Source organism: Mesocricetus auratus, unplaced genomic scaffold (genome assembly GCF_017639785.1).
Source record: "Mesocricetus auratus isolate SY011 unplaced genomic scaffold, BCM_Maur_2.0 Super-Scaffold_100676, whole genome shotgun sequence".
Classification (NCBI taxonomy): domain Eukaryota; kingdom Metazoa; phylum Chordata; class Mammalia; order Rodentia; family Cricetidae; genus Mesocricetus; species Mesocricetus auratus.
In genome coordinates this window covers 36110402-36128760 of record NW_024429266.1, presented here as the reverse complement: position 1 = coordinate 36128760, position 18359 = coordinate 36110402, and the positions used below count along the sequence as shown (strand labels likewise).

At 52.9% G+C, this 18359-nt stretch overlaps 1 protein-coding gene and 1 long non-coding RNA gene across 3 annotated transcripts in view; one reads left to right on the top strand and one right to left on the bottom strand.

The window, feature by feature from the left end:
- Kiaa1614 (KIAA1614 ortholog) overlaps positions 1-11976 on the bottom strand; it is a 28138-nt gene extending 16162 nt beyond the window's left edge. For both annotated transcript variants that reach the window (XM_040738394.1, XM_040738395.1), the window contains exons 1-4: positions 11847-11976; positions 9449-10380; positions 8686-8749; positions 1031-1174 (exon numbers count right to left, since the gene is read on the bottom strand). In XM_040738394.1, coding sequence (XP_040594328.1) covers positions 1031-1174; positions 8686-8749; positions 9449-10380; positions 11847-11890 — 1184 coding nt within the window. In that variant the 5' untranslated portion in view covers positions 11891-11976. The remainder of the gene's footprint in view (positions 1-1030; positions 1175-8685; positions 8750-9448; positions 10381-11846) is intronic.
- Positions 11977-11978: 2 nt separating this feature from the next.
- On the top strand, positions 11979-14709 carry LOC121136886. Its single transcript, XR_005874062.1, has 2 exons — positions 11979-12109; positions 14500-14709. It is a non-coding gene; the product is annotated as an uncharacterized LOC121136886 (long non-coding RNA).
- The last annotated feature ends 3650 nt before the right edge of the window (positions 14710-18359 follow it).

Sequence of the window (18359 nt, the reverse complement as noted above, 5' to 3'; positions counted from 1 at the left end):
ACATTGAACAGAGAGGCCTCTGCTTGCGATGGAGTCATGGCAGTAGTTCTTTGAATGGCCTGGGCCTTCAGCGAACAGACACAGTATCCCCCATCAAAGAGCACATGGCTCACTTTTACTATGAGTTCTCCATTCCATGTGTAAGCAGCTCTTTAAGGCGCACCACAAGAAGAACAAGAACAATCCTGGGGACAGGCTTGGGCAGTCACATAATGACAGGCCAGTCCTCCCCACCCTGGCTGCACTCACTGTTGCAGCTCCAGCACGATGGACTCACCAGAGCACCCCCTCCATCTGACTTTACTCTTTGGCTAGGGGCCCACGCGCACACTAATGTAACCCTAACCCTGTTTAGCCTCCCTGTTTACCCGTCTCTGCGGTCTCATACCAGTGCAGGGACTCATGAGCTGTCATTCAGTAGACCTGGAGTTCCTCCATGGCCGACCTCCTTGCGGTCTCTGCCTTCATGCTACACGTGACAGATTTCTCTCTTCCACGCTGACTGTGCTTCCTCTCACAGCTCCCATCCGTTAGAATAGTGTCCCCTCCTCCCTGCATCTGCCCCGTGAACAATTACAGCTCCTGGAAGCCCCATCTGGGAAACCTCATCCTTCTTGCGTGAACCTCTCCTGTCCCTTCCAGGTGGAGCTCTGCACATACGCGTTCCCTCTCCTCCACTATAACCCACAGAACTGATTAGGTGTTTGGCTGCCTCTTTCCCTGGAGACTGTGGTCGCTATGGCCCCAGAGAGCTCAGGGCACGTACTTCATTTATCTTTATGTCTCAGCTTATGACACTGTGGGTAATGGTGTGGTGACTGACCAAATGATCGTAACAAGTGCCTGACACAGGAAACATGTGCATAAGTGCACACACACACAGACAGACAGAGACACAGAGAGACAGAGGGAGACAGAGGGGGGGAGAGAGAGGAGAACAAAGCATTTTGGCTGTATTTGAGCTAGCTGTGCTATTGACCCTTCCCTGCCACAAGCCCTCCCAGGTCAGCTTGGCGTAGGCCCCACTCACCGACTGCCCTGAGCAACGGTGGGCATAATGTGATGGCTGGCTCGGAGCGGTTGGGTCCTGGCCTTCATGCGAGCACGCTGTATCAGATTCTTGGTTCCCTCATACCTGGCACTCAGCAGAGGCTCCAGCTTGGGAACAAAGGTCCTGCAGGGTAGCACAGGCCAGGATGGACAGTGTGGGGATTAAAAGAAAATAACACGGCTTAGGAGGCTTTAATGGTATCAAGCCCAGCCCTGCCAGGAAAAGCCTGGTCTACACAGCCTTCCCCTTCTAACTCTCACACAGGGCTCCCTCCTCCCCACCCACCCCAACCCCTGAGGCCTGGAAAACACCCTGAGCTCAGACAGGAGCTGCGGAGACAACCTGACCTTGGACATCTGCTGGGAGGGGCTGGAAAAGGGACAGGGGTGTCTGGCTATCCTATTGTTCCTCCCTGGGCAGAAGCAGGAGCTTTTGGAGAGAGGAAAAGGGAAGGTCCCAGGGTTATGGATCTGGGCCCAGACAGATGGTCTTTGCATGCATGGCCTCCCTGTCTCCTTCTGTCTCTCAACGCCCACACATGCACCCACCAGAGCCCACGCAGGACTGTCCCCAGCTCCCACCACAGACACAGAGCCAAGGCGCTGCCTGTCACAGTCTCGGTCCTTCGGGGGATAACGTTTTATAAATCCTGGTGTTCTCTTGTCACAGTCTCAATCCAGACCTGTCAGGAGTCAACTCAGGGCTCACAGACTCAGGGCAGAGGGAGACTAAGCTGGATTCAAAGCGGCCAGCACATGGCTCCATCTTCACAACAATAAGGGTCCCCTGCTGGCAAACCACCAACCAGATGTGCTGCCTCCCTGGCCAGTCCAGAGCGGCAGGAATGACAGACACCTCCTCCCAAAGCTGTCTTCCAGACAGTGACACACCACCTGTTCTGGGTTATGGAAGTAAGGACAGCCCACACTTCCCTATGACAGGATGTCTTTCTCTGCACAGTTTGCTTCTCACAGCTAGGCTGGACAAGGGCAGGTGTTCCCGAGCTTGACAGATAAGGGTGTCTGGACTTGAGAGGAATATTGACACACTGCTCAAGGTCGAGCATCAATTGAGAGCCGAGCAGAGTGGTGCAGAGGACAGCCAGCCCCAGTCTCTAGCCTCATTCCACATCCTGTCCTGCGGCTGAGGTCAGACGCTGTCACATATGCTTGGCTCTATGCACAGGGAGGGCCACCACAAAGAGAATTCAGCCAAAGGCTCAGCAGGGCTTAGATCTCACACCTGGGGTACCTTAACTCCCTCCATATGCTCCATGGGGGCAAGGGCCTCACCCTGACCTCAGGAAGTACTAGGGACTCTCATGACAGGAGTGGACAAAGGCCTCCGGGACAAGGGCTCCTTGGGACACCCTTGAACTGGCTTTGAGCAGATGATGGCTTTTTGTTTCCTTCTTGTCATGTGCTCTCAACACTGCTTTGGGCCGGGGGGGGGAACGGCTGCTCTCATAAAGGGACCATCTGTGCCATGAGCTCTGGCAGGGCGAGGCCGGGTTTGGAAAGAGGGATTCATCAGAATGATGAAAAAAAAAAAGTACTTCTCCAGGCCTGCTGCCCCATGAGGCCTCATTGGCAGGAGAGGCTCCCCTGACATGGCTTCCAGAGCAGGCAGCTCCCCAAACCGCAGCTGAGAGCAGCTGTGCTCCCGGGGGCTCCAGTTCCAACAGCAGAGATAATGAGGATACCAGGCCCAGAGGTTCTCTTGCAGCCGCAGGCCTCTGGCTGCCAGCCTACATGCTCACAGCCTTCCGGTGACAGCTGTGCTTCTGCGACTGTCGGAGGGCATTTGTCACAAGGCCTGGTGGGCAGGCACGAGAGCCCCTCGGCAGCTGGCCGGATGCTGCCGCGATCAGCCTTGCCCCCAGGTTTCTACGCCATTTCCAGCTTTGCTGTTTCCCTTTTGGAACAGCTGTCCACCTCCCTCCCCGCTTCGTCAACTGCCCTGCTTCAGTCTGGCAGACAAAGCTAGTTTCTCCACTGATTAGAAAGGCAGGCTTTCTGGCTGCCTGGAGGAATCTATGCAGCAACACAGCAGGCAGGGAGGAGAGTGGCAGCCACCTTCACAGACTGCAGCCAAGGTCGGCAAAGCAAGGACGCCACGGTGCACCCTGGAGATGGAGGCTCTGCCAGCTTAGAAGAGTGGGTGGTCTTTCTCTCCCAGGGGGAGGAGCAAGCAGGTACCACACACACCAAGCAGGTATCACCACACCAGAGGTGACCCTCCATTCCAGAAAGATAGGCTCAAGCTTCTAACTGAGAAAGACTCTATTCTCATTTGATCCTGGACCAGAGAGGCACACAGCCCCAGAGCCAACCCTTCTTATCATGAATTAAAACCCACAATCCCAGTTCTTCCAATTCCCTTTGGAAATTTCCTGGCAAAGTCAAGCAGTGTGCAGCCAGGCATAGGCAATACTAGCTACAAACAAACAGCATTTATCACCACCTTGAAGCCTGAGTCTCTGAAGCCCATTAGCTCTGTGGGCATAGGAATACGGCGGCTGAGTGCTTTTCCTGCAGGGTCTTTATAAAGGAGAGGGAGGGGGTTCACACTGCTACCCTGAGTCTGGGGCTTGGACCAGGCAGGCTATGGTGGGGCATTTGGACCACAGGGCTGGCTCTTGTAGAGTGCTCATCCAAAGAACTACTTCTTCGGAAAGTTAGAGGCCCACAGGTGCGTGTGTGTTCCTGCCCTTGCCTCTAACCCTCATACCACCTGCATCCTGAGGACAAAGGGAGCCTGTGATCCTTGCCCTCTGCTCCAGGCCAGGTTCTTGGAGTGGGGACAAGTTAGGCCGTTTAGCACCTCTCCAGCTAGGTAGGTCAGGAGAGCCCTATCTCTCTCACAGGCAGGAAAGCCAAGGGGGAGAGAGAGATGTTGAACTTCTGCAAATCTGCAGTTAACCCCTTCATCTCAGGAACATGAAGCAGGAAATAAGGAATAAACTCCAGGATGCAAACGGCAGAGGGAAAGCATTGAGCATGCAAAGCCTGTTTAAAGCCTTCGCTTAGCCTTGCTCCATTTGTGTATATTGAGGCCTCTGATAGCCAACAACAGAGGTCTTTACTATTGCTTCGCAGGGAGGGAGGGAGGGAGGGAGGGAGGGAGGGAGGGAGGGAGGGAGGGAGGGAGGGAGGGAGGGAGGGAGGGAGGGAGGAGGAGTGGGTCTGAACTGGCTGTAGGGCATGGGTTTGTGAGGGCACACCCTTCTTCAGTCTGCAGGACACTCACAGGATGGAACCCAAAGAGGTTCCTCCTCACTGGACCATCTCTTCCCAGCAGTGTCACTGGCTGAGTGCATTCAGGGGTGAATCTGCTTCCTCACCTGCTAATAGGGGCTCAGCTGTTAAGATCCGTGGGAAATAGTCCCACAAATGTTAGCATTTACTACTGTTGCTTCTATTATAAGCACAGTGCTACTTCCGCCCCTTCCCTCTGGGGACCCTTGAATGTGAACTGAGTCACCTGCTGGTGAGCCTACCCTGCTGTTGGCAAGGAGAAGGCATGTTTACACTCAGCTTGCAGTTTCAGAGGGCTTACTGGGTTTGCTCTACATGTTCAAAAGCCTCTGACAGGCTCTGTGGGAAAATTGACTTCACAACACAAGGGACAGAAGGAGACTGGTGGGGAGCAGAGAAGGCCACACTCTTCTCTCCACAGAGAAGAAAGAAAGGGGTCCTTAGAAAAGGCCATTGGCAGGTCAGAACTGTCTGTTCCACATCCCCAGAGCCAAGAACCAGACCAGGCACTGGCCAGGTCGGCACTGCCTGGGCTCAGTATGGGGCACAGGGGCACCCAGACTGGCAGATGTCTGAGACTTTCCCAGAAGGGACTTTGCTGAAGGTCCACTTAGGCCCACCGTGACGATGTTAACTTCTGCGGGCTCCTCCCTGCTCAGGACTCCTCTCTGCTCAGGTCAGGACTCCTCCCTGCTCAGATCAGGACTCCTCTCTGCCCAGGACTCCTCCCTGCTCAGATCAGGACTCCTCCCTGCCCAGGACTCCTCCCTGCTCAGGACTCCTCCCTGCTCAGGACTCCTCCCTGCTCAGGACTCCTCCCTGCTCAGGTCAGGACTCCTCCCTGCTCAGGTCAGGACTCCTCCCTGCTCAGGACTCCTCCCTGGCCAGGACTCCTCCTTGCTCTTGTCAGGACTCCTCCCTGGCCAGGACTCCTCCCTGCTCAGGTCAGGACTCCTCCCTGCCCAGGACTCCTCCCTGCTCAGGACTAAGCCCGTGAGGTTCTGTGTGTGGCATGACTGTGAGTGTGGCATAGGACAGGACAGCACCCCTGAAGGCTCCGAAGAACTGGCTTTGAGTGGGGTCAACCCAGGGGACCAAACATCGGGCACCATGGAAGCCGGCTAAGCATTAAAGACTTGGTGTGTTGCTCTGTTTTTTTCTTTTTCCTTTGAGTCCCTTGGGACCGCAAGTCCAGAGCTTTCTTTGTGTTTGTGTATCTACGTGGCCCATGCAGGATAAGGCTAAGCAAGCCACACGGGGCTCAACCACTTTCAGTGACATCTTGCACTGTGTGCTCCTCAGCAACCTCTATGGCCCCAAGAATTCTGGAGCTGACCAGTGTCTTGACCCCAAGTCTGGCTACAGGGCTCTTCATAACTGCTTGATGTCCTGGGCCCAGAAGATAAAAAAAGAAAAAAAGCCAGTGACTCAGGATGGCCTCCAAACCCTCTTCCCAGGCTCCTCGATGCTCTTAGCCCACAGGACTCACACCAACCCGTGTTTCCAGGAGATACGGGCCTCCTCTTGCAGTGGGAGCAGGAGACCACTGAATACCTCTGCATTCAGATGAGATCTCAATTCCAGGCCCTCCCCGGGCAGGTGGGCAGCTACTCTCTACAGATCACCACACATTCCATCTCAGATGCTCCCAAGCGTTTCTACAGCCTCTCCTGTCTGGAATGCTCCTTCTGCTTCCATCCAGACCCTTGCAAGCCCACACAGGCTCCAGCTGTCGAGAAGCCCTCAATCAGTTCTTTCCTGCCTGCCTTTGCCAGGCATTTTATGAGCAGAATGGCACAGCTCCTGCCTCCAGGAACTCAAGGAGAAAGAAAGACACCAGCAATGGCATTGGTGGCAGCAGGGGCAGGCAGTGCCAGTAGACAGTGAGTGACGATGATAAAGAGGGGATGATCCCATCTGAAGGTACACTGACACACAAGCTGGCTCACGTGCCTCTCTTCCCACAGCAGACAACAGGCCAGGCTGGAGGGAGGTAGAAGGCCCTAGATCCCCAGCCCAAGGGTTGCTTATCCAAGGGATGGCCTGTTGAGGCATAGAAAGGACAGTTCAAGGCAGTGCCCCATAAGCAGAGCAGAGCATAAGCCTCGGTGCCCGAGTACAAATCCTGACTCCAAGCCCTGGGTAAGTCTCCTGTAGAGACCTCTGCCAGCAGCGAAGGAGCAATGGCTACGATCTGTCCAGTGGACAAAGTGAGATACAGAAACAGCACTTACACAGCACCTGGCGCATAACCAGAGGGGGAAATGGCAATTGCTGGCCTGCTCCTTCAACTAGCCAGTATGTTTCAGTCTATAGGGCTGAGCAAAGGCTGAACAACCACGCCAGACATGGGGTACAGAGGTCTCCTGTAGGATTCGAGGTCCTGAGTCTTTAGGTGGCTCACCTCCATGGCTGACTCCTTAAGACCACCTTGCAACAAGCTGGCCCAGATACTCCAGGCTCAAGCACAGGGCTCTGTAGTCAATGTCATTCCATGAGCTTGTCTTATCACCTTGCAGAGCAGTAACAATTAGAAGCATGACATGTTGGGTTAACCTGGTTCAATATGCCAGGCATTCTAAGGGGACATTTTACTAGTCTTTGAACAGGGTCCTAAAACAAGTTTGTCAGTCTTTCTCTCAGAGTGTATATGTCCCTTCACACGCACATACACACACAAACACACACACGTGAATCATACAATACACATGCACACATGTCATACCTGAGATCTGTCTGTCTGTCTGCCTGTCTCTGAGACAGGGTAGACTATGTAGCCCAGGTGGGCATGGAACTTGTGATCCTATTGCTTCAGCCTCCCAAGAGACAGGACGCCAGCTATGTGCCTTCACACCCGACTCTCATGCTTGACCCCTGCTATACAGCCCATGGCTAAGGATGGCTTCTCAGGTTAAGCTAAACTAGGAGTCTAGTCTGGAGAGTTCTAAACATCCTCACAGGCATGTGTGGAAGTCCTTCCCTCTCCCTGGTTGAGCGACTCCTTTATGAGAAGCAGGCTGCGTTAATTATTATCTCAGTGCAAGCCAGGGGCTGGCCTTTGTTCTACAAGGGCCTCTAAGAAAAACCCCAGCAGCTGCACTTCCTTGTGAGGGAACTAGGGTGGGCTGGGGGGCTGAGTGGGAGAGTGCAGGGAAAGGGGTTCTGTCTCTACAGCAAGCAGATTCCTTTTCCCAGGCTTTCTAAGAGGGTTCCACAGGGATGCAGCTAGAGAGAGGACTTGAGCAGAGTATCCCTAGGACCACAGGGGCAGGGCTGGATAAGGATGTGGTGGGAAGCTGAGAACAGAGCCAGGAAGGCAGAAGAGACCAGACATAAAAAGAGGGACTAAAGAGCCAGACAACCCTCTCTCCACCTGCCACCCACCCCAGCTGAGCGCAACACTGATTACCTGACTTTGGACACCTCATCTTGCCAAAGCAGAAGCAAGAGATGGGCTGTTTCCTAAAATTCCTATGCTGAAATCTCACCCCCAATGTGATGGGATTAGGAAATAGGGGCTGATTACCACCTCTGAACTGCAAGAATGGCATTCCTGCAGTTTGTAAGTTACATGCTGCCTAAGTAAGGCAGAGGTCTTCCCATGTTCTGGGGAGGACAATGGGACACACAGGGAGCAGCCTGATCAATAAGAACAAAGCTGACTGCTGTGGGCAGACACCATGGGACTCTGCAGAGTCTGATGTCATGTGCAGCTGTGGAATGGGAGCCACTCCCAGTGCCAGGGCCTATCTCAGCCTCGTGGGCCAACATCCCAGCGGAGGCTAAGGCTGAGGCCAGCCTCTGGGCACCGGAAGAAGCTCAGACCTCCATGCGGCCCCCACCACGCCTCTCTTTCCACCCTTGCAGGCTCGGGACACTGCCTCCCTTCCCCCACCATACTCTGGACACCAGCTTCCCCAAACAGTGATGGAAGGGCTACAAAACAGTGTATGGGCCCCTTGACCCTGAGCCCAGCACATTCCTCTGATTAGGAAAAAATAGGTGGGGTTAAAGTTTTGGGTTCCTGTACTGACCCTAAGGAGTTTCACATCCATGCCCTTGGCTTCCCAATAACCCAAGTTATCAGACAGCTATGACTTCTCAGCTTGAAAGAGACAAAGCCTGGGCAGGGGAAACGGCCTCCAGGACACAGAGCAGGTAATTGGAAGGCTTGTTGCAGACCTCTGCACACAGTGGCTTTGCTCAAATGACATGCAGACAGCAGCCTGGCACCTTCCACAGGGTCTCAAGGACGATGGTTGCAGTGGCCACTATCCACCGCTGAAGGTTTGCCTTTCTCTCCTCTGGCCTTTGCAAGGTTTCCTACTGTTTTGGTGCAGGGCATGGGGAGGAATGGTGGTAAGGAAAAGCCCTTACCTGCTCTGACCTGAGTCCTGCAGGGGGGTGCCCGAGTCCCAGTCCACGGCTCCCGCAGGTCGCTCTAGGGCCCAGAGCAGAAGCAGAGATCAGGACAGAGCCACCAACTGGGCTCTCAGCTGCTACTCAGTGAACACAGGACAGATGTCCTAGTCCCTATGTGGGCTGAATGCTTGTGTTCCCCAAATTCACACACTGAAATCTAATCTCCAGTATGGTATGATGGGATTAGAAAGTGAGGACCACGACCCATGTTCTGGTCTAAGAAGTGGATGCACGGCTGTCACAAAGATTGAGGGAACCCAGAGTAGGTGAAGAGGACTCCGTGCACACCCTCAGGTGAGTTAATGAGAAAGCTCAAGAGAGATGTCTTTTGCAGTCCGAGCACACACCTGCAGCAGTGTTCCTGTGGTGCTCTCTCCCACAGGGTTCCTGCCTGCCAGCTCACCAGAGCGCGCAAAGCACAGTGGGAATGACATCATCAGTAGGGGCAACGTCATTAGAGGGAGTGCATGAGGCCACTCTGCAAAAAGCTACAAGGCATAGGGAAAGGTCACATGGCTTCTGTCCCCAAGCACAAAGGATGGCCTCCCCCTGACACGGAGGGCCACAGGGTTTGTGGCAGGTAAGGCTGCTTATGAGGTATAAAGGGCCTCATGTCCCAGCTGGACAGTGACTGAGTGACACTACAGTGTTCTCCCATCTTTCCAGATTCCTACCACTTCCCATTTGCTCCAACCCTGGCCTACAAACTGAGACTCACCTGACGCAGCCCTGTCCCAGGACGGAGTCCAGTCTGGGCTTCCCACCTTGGGAGGACTCCGCCTGGAAACCTTCAGCATCTCCTGCAGCAGGAGGCGGTTCCTTTCCACCTGGTCAGACAGGGACAAAGCATGTGTCCCAGTGCGCAGGGCCTCCAGGCCACCAGCTCTCCAGAGCACCTCCTGTAGGTCTGTTCTGGGAACTAAGTCCTCCTTGGAGGTTAGGGCTGTGCTGTCTAGATCTCCCTCGGTGACCACACTGTCTCTAGGTGCGTATGCTCGTTTCTTCTTTAGGCTGCTCACGTGGCTGGTTTTAGAGGCCCCAGACCACTGTGGCTGGTCTGCAGAAACATCATTGTTGGGGCTCTCTTGTAAAGAGCCAGGTCCTGGTGCTGGGCCTTCCTCAAGATCAGCCAGCATCCACGCTGCTTCTGGGGACGGCAGCCTTTGTCCATTCCAGCTCTCAAGGTCAGGGGTAGATGGCCTGGATCCACCATTCCCGGGAGGTTTCTCCTCATTAACACTGCTGTCTAGCTGCCCACCAGTCTGGTTCTGAGCATGGGGGACCACCAGGGCATCTGAGAGAGGAGAGCCCTCAGGTAGGTTCCAGACTGCTTTGGGCTTGACTTGGTGGCCCTTGGATTTTGTGGGGGATGGACACTCATAGGAAGTGGGACAGGGATTTGCCCCCTGTGTCCTTGCCGTCATTTTCTCCTTCAAGGCCTTCACCTTGGATTCGAGCACAGAAAGGCCTTGGTGCTGCAGCGTCCATGCCCCGGGAGGCTTGGGAACCACTGGGCAATGCTGTCTGTCTTTCTGGGGATAGAACGGGGGTCTTGGGAGGGGTCCGCTGTATGGCTGCTCAGAACCATTTCTGGCCACAGCTGGAGTCACGTGCATGGGGCTGGTTGTTCTGCTCCCTGACCTGGATGCTCTGCAGAAAAAAGGAGAAGCTGAAACCCTGTACTTGGATGGCCCCCGTAACCTAATTGTGCCCCCCTCAGAGTGCTCTGGTATGGACTGATATGGTGGAAGCCATAGACTCAAAAGGAGATAGAGACAGTCATAAACTATCAGCCATCTGCTCTGTGCCAGGCAGAGATTTTTCAAACATCTTAAAATTCTCTAAAGTAATTCTGACATGCCTGTGTTAGAGTGTTATTAGTACCCTCTTTTTTATCGGGTGGGGAAACTAAAGCATAGAGAAATTACACCCCATGGATGCCATGGGGAAGTCCAGCTTGTAACCAAAAGCTTTTATCCCAAGCCCAGTGCTCTTCCAAAACAGTGATCAATTAACCACATCCCCTTATTCTTAGGTAAGACCTGAGTCCACAGTAGTCACAAGCCTCACCAATGTTACACAGCCCCTTGGTGGCTGGGCTGATTCCAATGGCTTTACAGAGAAGGACAGTAACAACTGTTTTTACTCACTGTATGTGCTACTATGTCTTAATGGTTATGCTGTCAGACTACTCTGAGGAATCATCCTATGTCTAGATATGTCCCATCTGAAGTAAACTCAGTGTACAAGAATCCATGCATAAACAACACACAGTAAGGGTCCACCAGAAGATGTTCTTAAAGTGTTAAGTTCTTCTACAGCCACTTATTACAATTCAATTTATATGCTTTTCAGGGACGTACGTATTTTATAAAGCAGGATACACCTACAGCGCAACATGTCACAGCAGTAAATCCGTCAAGTGTAAAGATTATCTTTGAGACAGAAGTCATTTCCTCTACTGGATCATGCAGAGCAGTGGTTCTCAACTGTGGGTCGAGACCCCTTTAGGGGTAGGAAGACCCTTTCAACAGGGGTTGGAAGACCCTTTCAACAGGGGTCGCCTAAGACCATCAGAAAACACAGATATTTACATTATGATTCCTAACAAAGTTACAGTTGTGAAGTAGCAACGAAACTAATTTTATGGTTGGGGTCACCACAACAAGGGGGAACTGTATTAAAGGGTCACAGCTTTAGGAAGGCTGAGAACCAATGATCTAGACTACACTAGGGTTCTCTTTGCTACCTCTTCTCTTCTGAGATCCAATCCAGAAGCTAGGGTTGGGATTGTAACATGAACCCTTTCAGTAAAATCCAAAGAACTCCAGAGCCCTTAAACTCTGGAAGGAAGAGCGCTCCAGACAGCCTTGTCTGCAGACCTTAAAGAATGAGACGCTCCCCCCTGAAGGCCTCTGGACCGGCTTCCTGGAAGACAGTTAGGAGTCCTCCACTCCTAGCATCGATGCTGCAACTCAGGAAAACTGGAAAGAAAATGGACGTGAAGAGCGGCCCTCCTCAACTCTTCTGGCTATACCGCGGTGGAGGTCTGGGGAGGGTGGGTGTCTCAGGTCCCCTCTGCGTCCCCCACCCGGCCCGCTCCTCTCCGTACTCACTGAGAGCTGCGCGCAGGCTTCTCTGCCGCCTCCATCCCCTCCATCCCTCGGAGAGGCGAGGCCCTGGCCCACGCTCCCGTCCCGGGCCGCAGCAGAGTCCCGGGAAGGACTCGCCCTAAATCCGGGCAGGCGGGACTGTGGCCCGCAGGCCTCGCCCCTGGGATGGCGTCCGGCCCCGGGGCCTGCGAGGCGAGGCCGGGCTGGCGGGAATGCGCGGCGCCCCAGGCCCCGCAACGACCGCTACTTCACGGCTTTGCTTGAAGGTGAGAGGCCCAGCCGGCCCTGGAAGAGAGGGCGAGGAAGGCGAGAGGAGGGGCAGCGGAAGGGGCTGGAGGAGCCGCGACCTCGGCCTGTCCCCACCCCCAAGCCTCCCGAGTCCTCTTGGGGTCGTGGCCGCTCAACGGGGCGCACGCTGGGAGCTGGGCGCCCGGAGCAGCCGCGACTCCGCTCTCCTGCCCAGACGGCGGGGGATGCGTGCGCCCTGAGTATGGGGCGCACAGGCTGCCACCCGGCCGTGTCCGGACGCCGACCAAATCCCTCCCTGGGGACGCGGGGACGAAGGCGGAGGGGAGATGAAGTGACTGTGGGGCGCAGCCGAGTGCAGGGGGAGCCACGCTTCAGCCGACTACACCAGCTCTGCTGGTGGGGGAAGCTGAGGAACGCCGGGTGTTGGTAACGTTTTGGGATGAGTCGACCCATCGCCCTTGGGCGCCCTCCCAGGTCAAGGTCATTGGCCGCAGCTCTGTAGAGGCGGCAAGGCAAGCAAGCCGGAGCGGACGGCTACCCTGTCCGCCCAAAGTGGGGTTTGCATTGCCAGCTGCATTGGGAAGGGACCGGTTCTCAGGGCGCTGAGGACAGATCTGGGTTCAAGTCTCTGCTGAAGGAGCAACAGAGCGTTCTCTATCGAACAAGAGGGAGGTGATCAAGTCTCAGCAATGTCCAGACACATTTTTTTTGAGGGGGAAAATGCATAATAAGAGGAACCAGGGCATTTCAAATACATCTGAAAAGAGAAAAGTCCTTGTTAATCGTTCCTTTGTCAAGTTTTACCGAAGCTAATAACCTTTTGTGCAGGTCAGCTGCTAGGTGGCGGGTGTAGCTACAGGGGCCTCACAGAGCTAAGGATCTGAGCACAGCACATTGACTTCTGCCCCTTGTGCTGGTGTGTGGGGGCCTGTAATCCCAGTTGATCTGGAGATTGAAGGAGGATCTGCTAGTTCAAGGCCAACCTCCTCATTTCCGTGAGACCCTTTCTCCAAGTGAAAAGTGAAGAAATGGGCTGAGTGAGGTTGTAGTGCTGGGGTAGAGAATTTGCCTAGTGTGCAAGAAGAGGCCCTGGGTGTAATCGGAGCACTACAGAAACAAAAAGGAGGTCTACCTCCCTTCAGTGAGCTGAATGCTAGAACTGGGCAGGTAATCCAGCCCAGATTTGAGCAGACCGGCAGAAACTGATAGTAGGACCAATTTAGGAACCAGAGATGTTATCCACAAAACCCCGTATAAGCGAGCAACTCCAAGTCCACAGCCTGGTGAGCAGAGTCAGAGGCGCCTTCCTGCCATGTTTCCAGAGTAGTGTTCCTTAAACGAGACACTTTCTGCTCTGCTCTAGTGCTGAGCACGGCACAATACCCTGACAGCTTATCAGAGGGTCTGTCTACCTGCACAGGCACTGTTCTAAGCAGACATCATGCTGCTACTTCAGGAGTGCAGCACTATTGTCCCTTTTAAAATATGGTGAACAGTCAGGACCAAGCTAGTAAGTGCAGGTCTTCAAGGACTCAAGGATCTCGATCGACACACTGTTCACAGTTAGCATCTGCAGCATGACATGAAATATTTAGTCTTTAAAAACTCAAATTGAAGCGGTGGTGGTGCACAACTTTAATCCCAGCACTTGGGGGGCAGAGGCAGGCAGATCTCCGTGAGTTCAAGACTAGCCAGTGAGAGCCTGTCAAAAAACAAACAAACAAAAAACAAGTAGATCAAACACTTTGGATCAGGTTAGAATGTAGCTCAGTAGGTGGTGTTCCCCCAGCAAGTGTGAAGCCTTCCTGGGCTTGGGTTTGATACCTAGCATCACATAACTGGGTATGGTTTACACACTTGTAAGCCTAGCACTTAAGAAAGTTACACCTGTCTGTAACTCCAGTTCCAAGGGATCTGACACCTTCCAGATTCTGAGGGCACCAACCATGAAGTAGTACACAGACATACATGCAGGCAAAGCACCTGTATGAGGTTTTTCTAGAGCCACAGAACTTATAAAATGAGTCTCTCTCTCTCTCTCTCTCTCTCTCTCTCTCTATATATATATATATATATATATGTGTGTGTGTATGTGTGTGTGTAATTATTATATGCACATATACAAATTATATATGTACATAATTATATATACAAATATTATATATACATACATACAAACATACATACATATGAATTGGAATGGCTTACAGGCTGCAGCCCAACAATGGCTAGCTGTGAACAGAAAGTCCAAGAACCCAGGAGCTGCTCAGTCCCACAGGCTGGGTGTCTTCTGTATGTGCTGGAGTCCTGAAGAAGTAGCTTCCAATGCCAATGGATGTGATGCCAAGGCAAGGGCAAGCAGGCAAAGAATGAACAATCCCCTCCTTCTTCCCTTGTCCTTACATAGGCTTCCAGCAGAAGGCGTGGCCCAGAGTACAGGTGTGCCTTCTCACCTCAGGATCCGGTTCAAAGGCATGCTGTCTTCCTGCCTCCAGATCTGGATCACAGGCGTGTCCTCCATGTCTGGATTGTAGTGCATTCCAGGTGTATTCAGGTTGACAACCAAGAGTAGTCACCACAGCACCCATACATGTAAAATAAAAGCGAATCATCATCATAATCATCTGGGGGGGTGAATTTTTTCAATACCCAAAATGTGACACCAAGGGGTGGGTGGCCAATCGTCTCTGGATTCTACTTGTTGTACCTCATTCCTGCTGTCCAAGGAAAACCCTGAAAACAGGTTAGCCCCTTCATGTCCTCCACAGGCAGCCTCATAGAACAGTTGGGACCCACAAGACTAAGGGACTTCACAGGCTCTCTTAAATCTTTAAGAAACAGGCATGGTGTGGTGTGCCTCCGCTTCTGTGATGTGGAAACCTGGGGTACAGGGACAGTGACTTGCTCTGGGCCTCACAGCTAGCATAGCTAGAAGGTGACAGCCAGTCCTGTCTGGCTCCAATGTCGTCTGGCTCCAAGGTCGTCTGCCTTGCTTCTTCTCTGAACTCAGACTCCCACAGGTAATTCCCCAGGGTTCCTGGTCCCTTCTTTCCACCACAGTTAATGATCTGCAAGGCAGAGTTCTGAAAGTTTCAGGAGGTTTAATGTTTAAAGGAACCCTGCCTTCCCTCCAGCCCTCTAAGATGCACCTTTGGTTTACTCATTAATTTGTTTGGGGAAAGAGGAGGAGCCTCCAGCCGTAAGGGCACCAAAGAGCAAATTCTTAAAATGCTGTTAAATCATCCTGTGCGGTGGGTGTGGTATGTTCTAATCCAAGCACTCAGGAACCTGAAGCAAAGGATGGCCACAGATTTGAGACTAGCCTGGTTTATGTGTGGCACATACCAGGCCTGCTAGGGCTTCATAGCAAGACCTGTCTCAAAAAACCAAACGACCAGCAAAGCCTCATCATACCATTGATGTCTCAGAAGGCACCTCTCGCTTCAGCTGGGTTCTGCTTGTTTTCACAGGTATCTGTTGAACTCTTGGTGCATCAGGGACTACGGAACACAGTTGAGCGCTGTAGATTATGACCTTGAGTTTCCAGCAAGAGGGACAGGCGTATACACTTTTGTGTTGGAGTTTCAGGTCAGTCTAGCGCAGGGTGCTGTGGACTGCTTGCAGGAACAGCTGACTGAGGGGAAGGTGTTGTGTGGGAAGTGGTGTCCCTGAGAACTGAGGCTCAGAATCAGCAGCGGGGAGCTAGAGCTAGCGGCCGGAAGATGCATCTGAGAAAGAATAGCACGTGCACAGCATGGAGGGGGGGGTGAAAGTGCCTGGTGAAACACACAGCCCCTCACCCATGGGAGCAGCTAGAGGACGACTCTCCTAGAAGCCTCTGATTCACCTTAGGTGAGGCACAGGCAGGCCTCTCCCTCCTCCCCAGCTCCTCCATGGTGCTCCCAACCGAACCCAGCAGGGCTGAGGAACCCGTGGGGGTGTGAATCGGGTTTCACACAGGACAGAGGAATGAGAAGGATTGTCCTTCCAGATTGTCCTAACAAGGCCAGAGAGTTCAGTCAGGTGGAAACAAGGTGAGGGAGACACCTCTGTCATGCCCTACTACAGACTAAGGGCACTTGCTTGACTGGAAACCTTTCTTTCCCCAGCCCTCCTGTCTTGCACTTGGATGGGCAGGTGATGAAGGCAGGAGGCAGCTGGCTCCAGGTGCAGGGCTTTTAGGCAGGAGCCAGAGACAGTGAAACTGAGCGCTCTGTGATCTTCTAATACATGGGATTCTATGGAGGAGACTGACCAGGGCACCTGTGGACTCCCTGGTCACAGGCAAGAGACTGCGTCTATGGTCTCCCCCATGGGCAATGATTCTTTGGGATGGAGAGGACTCAGGAATCTATGTCCCATGAGCTTGCCAGGCAATTTGCTGCACACAGACCTCTCCAGCTCTAACTCTCACAGTCCTTGGCAGCTGCCCTCACACACCACAGTGTCAAGCTGCTTTTGTTTCCCCAACTGTAGGGGCTGATCGGTCTCCTTGCTCTTTGCCCAGGCTTCAGTGCAGCCACCCCAGGATCCTGCCACTGTGGACTATGACTGTGTTGAGAGATGAGATTTTGGCAGGTCATTAGGTCACAAGGATGAGCCTCCACAATGGGGTAAGGGACATTGCAAGAAGAGATGCTGGAGAGCTTGCTGTCTCTCTGGCAAATGAGAGCAAAAGTCAACCAGGAGCAGGGTCCTCACAGACCCTGCCCACACCATCTCCCTATCTCAGAGATGTCAGGACTAGGAGAAAGACGTGTCTGTTCTTCAAGCCACTCAATCCACTTTCCCTATTTTTGGTTTGTTTTTTGAGACAGGGTCTCTGGTAGCCCAGGTTGGCCTTTAATCATATGTGTATTAAAGATGACCTTGAGCTCCTAATTCCTCTGCCGCTACCTCTCTAGTATTACAGGTGGCCTCCACCACACCCACCCGTAGCATCCTCTCCTTGTCCTAACATCCTGCCCAGTCCTAGCGAAACACCAATCACAGTTTTCCCATTAGAAAACACCCTGTAGTAGTGTGGTGTCTGATCCTCACTGTGTCCCTGGCTACACAAAGGGTGCTGGTGGCTACGGGGAAAAAAAAAAAAAGAAAGAAAGAAACCCCTACTAGAAGGATACTTATAAGGACTGATGCTTGCCAAGTAGACTTAGTTTGCTTTTATGGGTTTCAAGCATTCACTCAGAACAGCCAGGCCTGCCCTAGACTTTTTGAGAAAGGTGTTTAGGGGCAAGGCCAGGATCAGCATTCAGGCTTCTAACTGACATGCACACAGCCTTATACATGCCCAGGTCTTCTCCCACTGTCCCCCAAAGGATCATAGACATGGTGTTGCCCTTCACTCCAATTCTGAGATAGCTTGCCAATCTGGAGGTAAAGCAGCTATCAGATAAGAGAGAGGGAGAAGAGGCAATAATGGAGACTTACAAAGACAAGCTAGAACAGACCATTGAGAAGGGTGTAGTGAGCAGTGTGGCCACTGGGTACCTCCAGATAGCAGCCATCATACTTTCTTCTATACCTCCCTGAACACCTTTATGTGCACACACACACATGAACACACACACACACACACATACACATTTGCACACACACGACAGGCACACACACACACACACACACACACACACACACACACACACACACACCAGCTTTCCCATGCCTCAGTGACTGCAGCTAAAACCCAATTGAAAAGTTTCTGTACCCCGATAAACCTTTCTCTGATGTAGCTATCCAATCAGGCCAAATCAAACAGGATTAGAAAAAGTCCATGCTTAATGGATTCAATGCTCCTGGATGGTCTTCCAGCTCCCCAGAGAGGAGATGGAAAAGAGAGACTAGAAAACCATGAGTCTATTTTCTGGGGGACAGTTTAAATACCCTGGGGAAGTGGTCTTGAGCATCTCTGGGGGAGGGGTCATCATTTGTTGGGCTTTCTGAGATGCAGCAGGGTTTGGAGGGAAATGCTGGAGGGGGACTGGAGTGAAACTTCCACCATAACTTGCCAGACTCTTTGGGTATGGACTCCAGGGATGAAGCTCTGGCATAACACCAAGGAGAGCAGAAGTGTGGTTCTTACCTGCCTGCCCGTGGTCAGCCTCTCCCCCTCCCCAAGTTTGGCAGGTAAGGAGTTCACTGGGTCAGGAACCTTCTGCAGGGACTACAACTCCAGACCTCTCTGGCTAAGCAGCTTCTCACTGTGACTGACCACATGCTGATTTTAACAGGCATCTGCTCCCCAACTGGAGTCCCATGGCAGCTTTT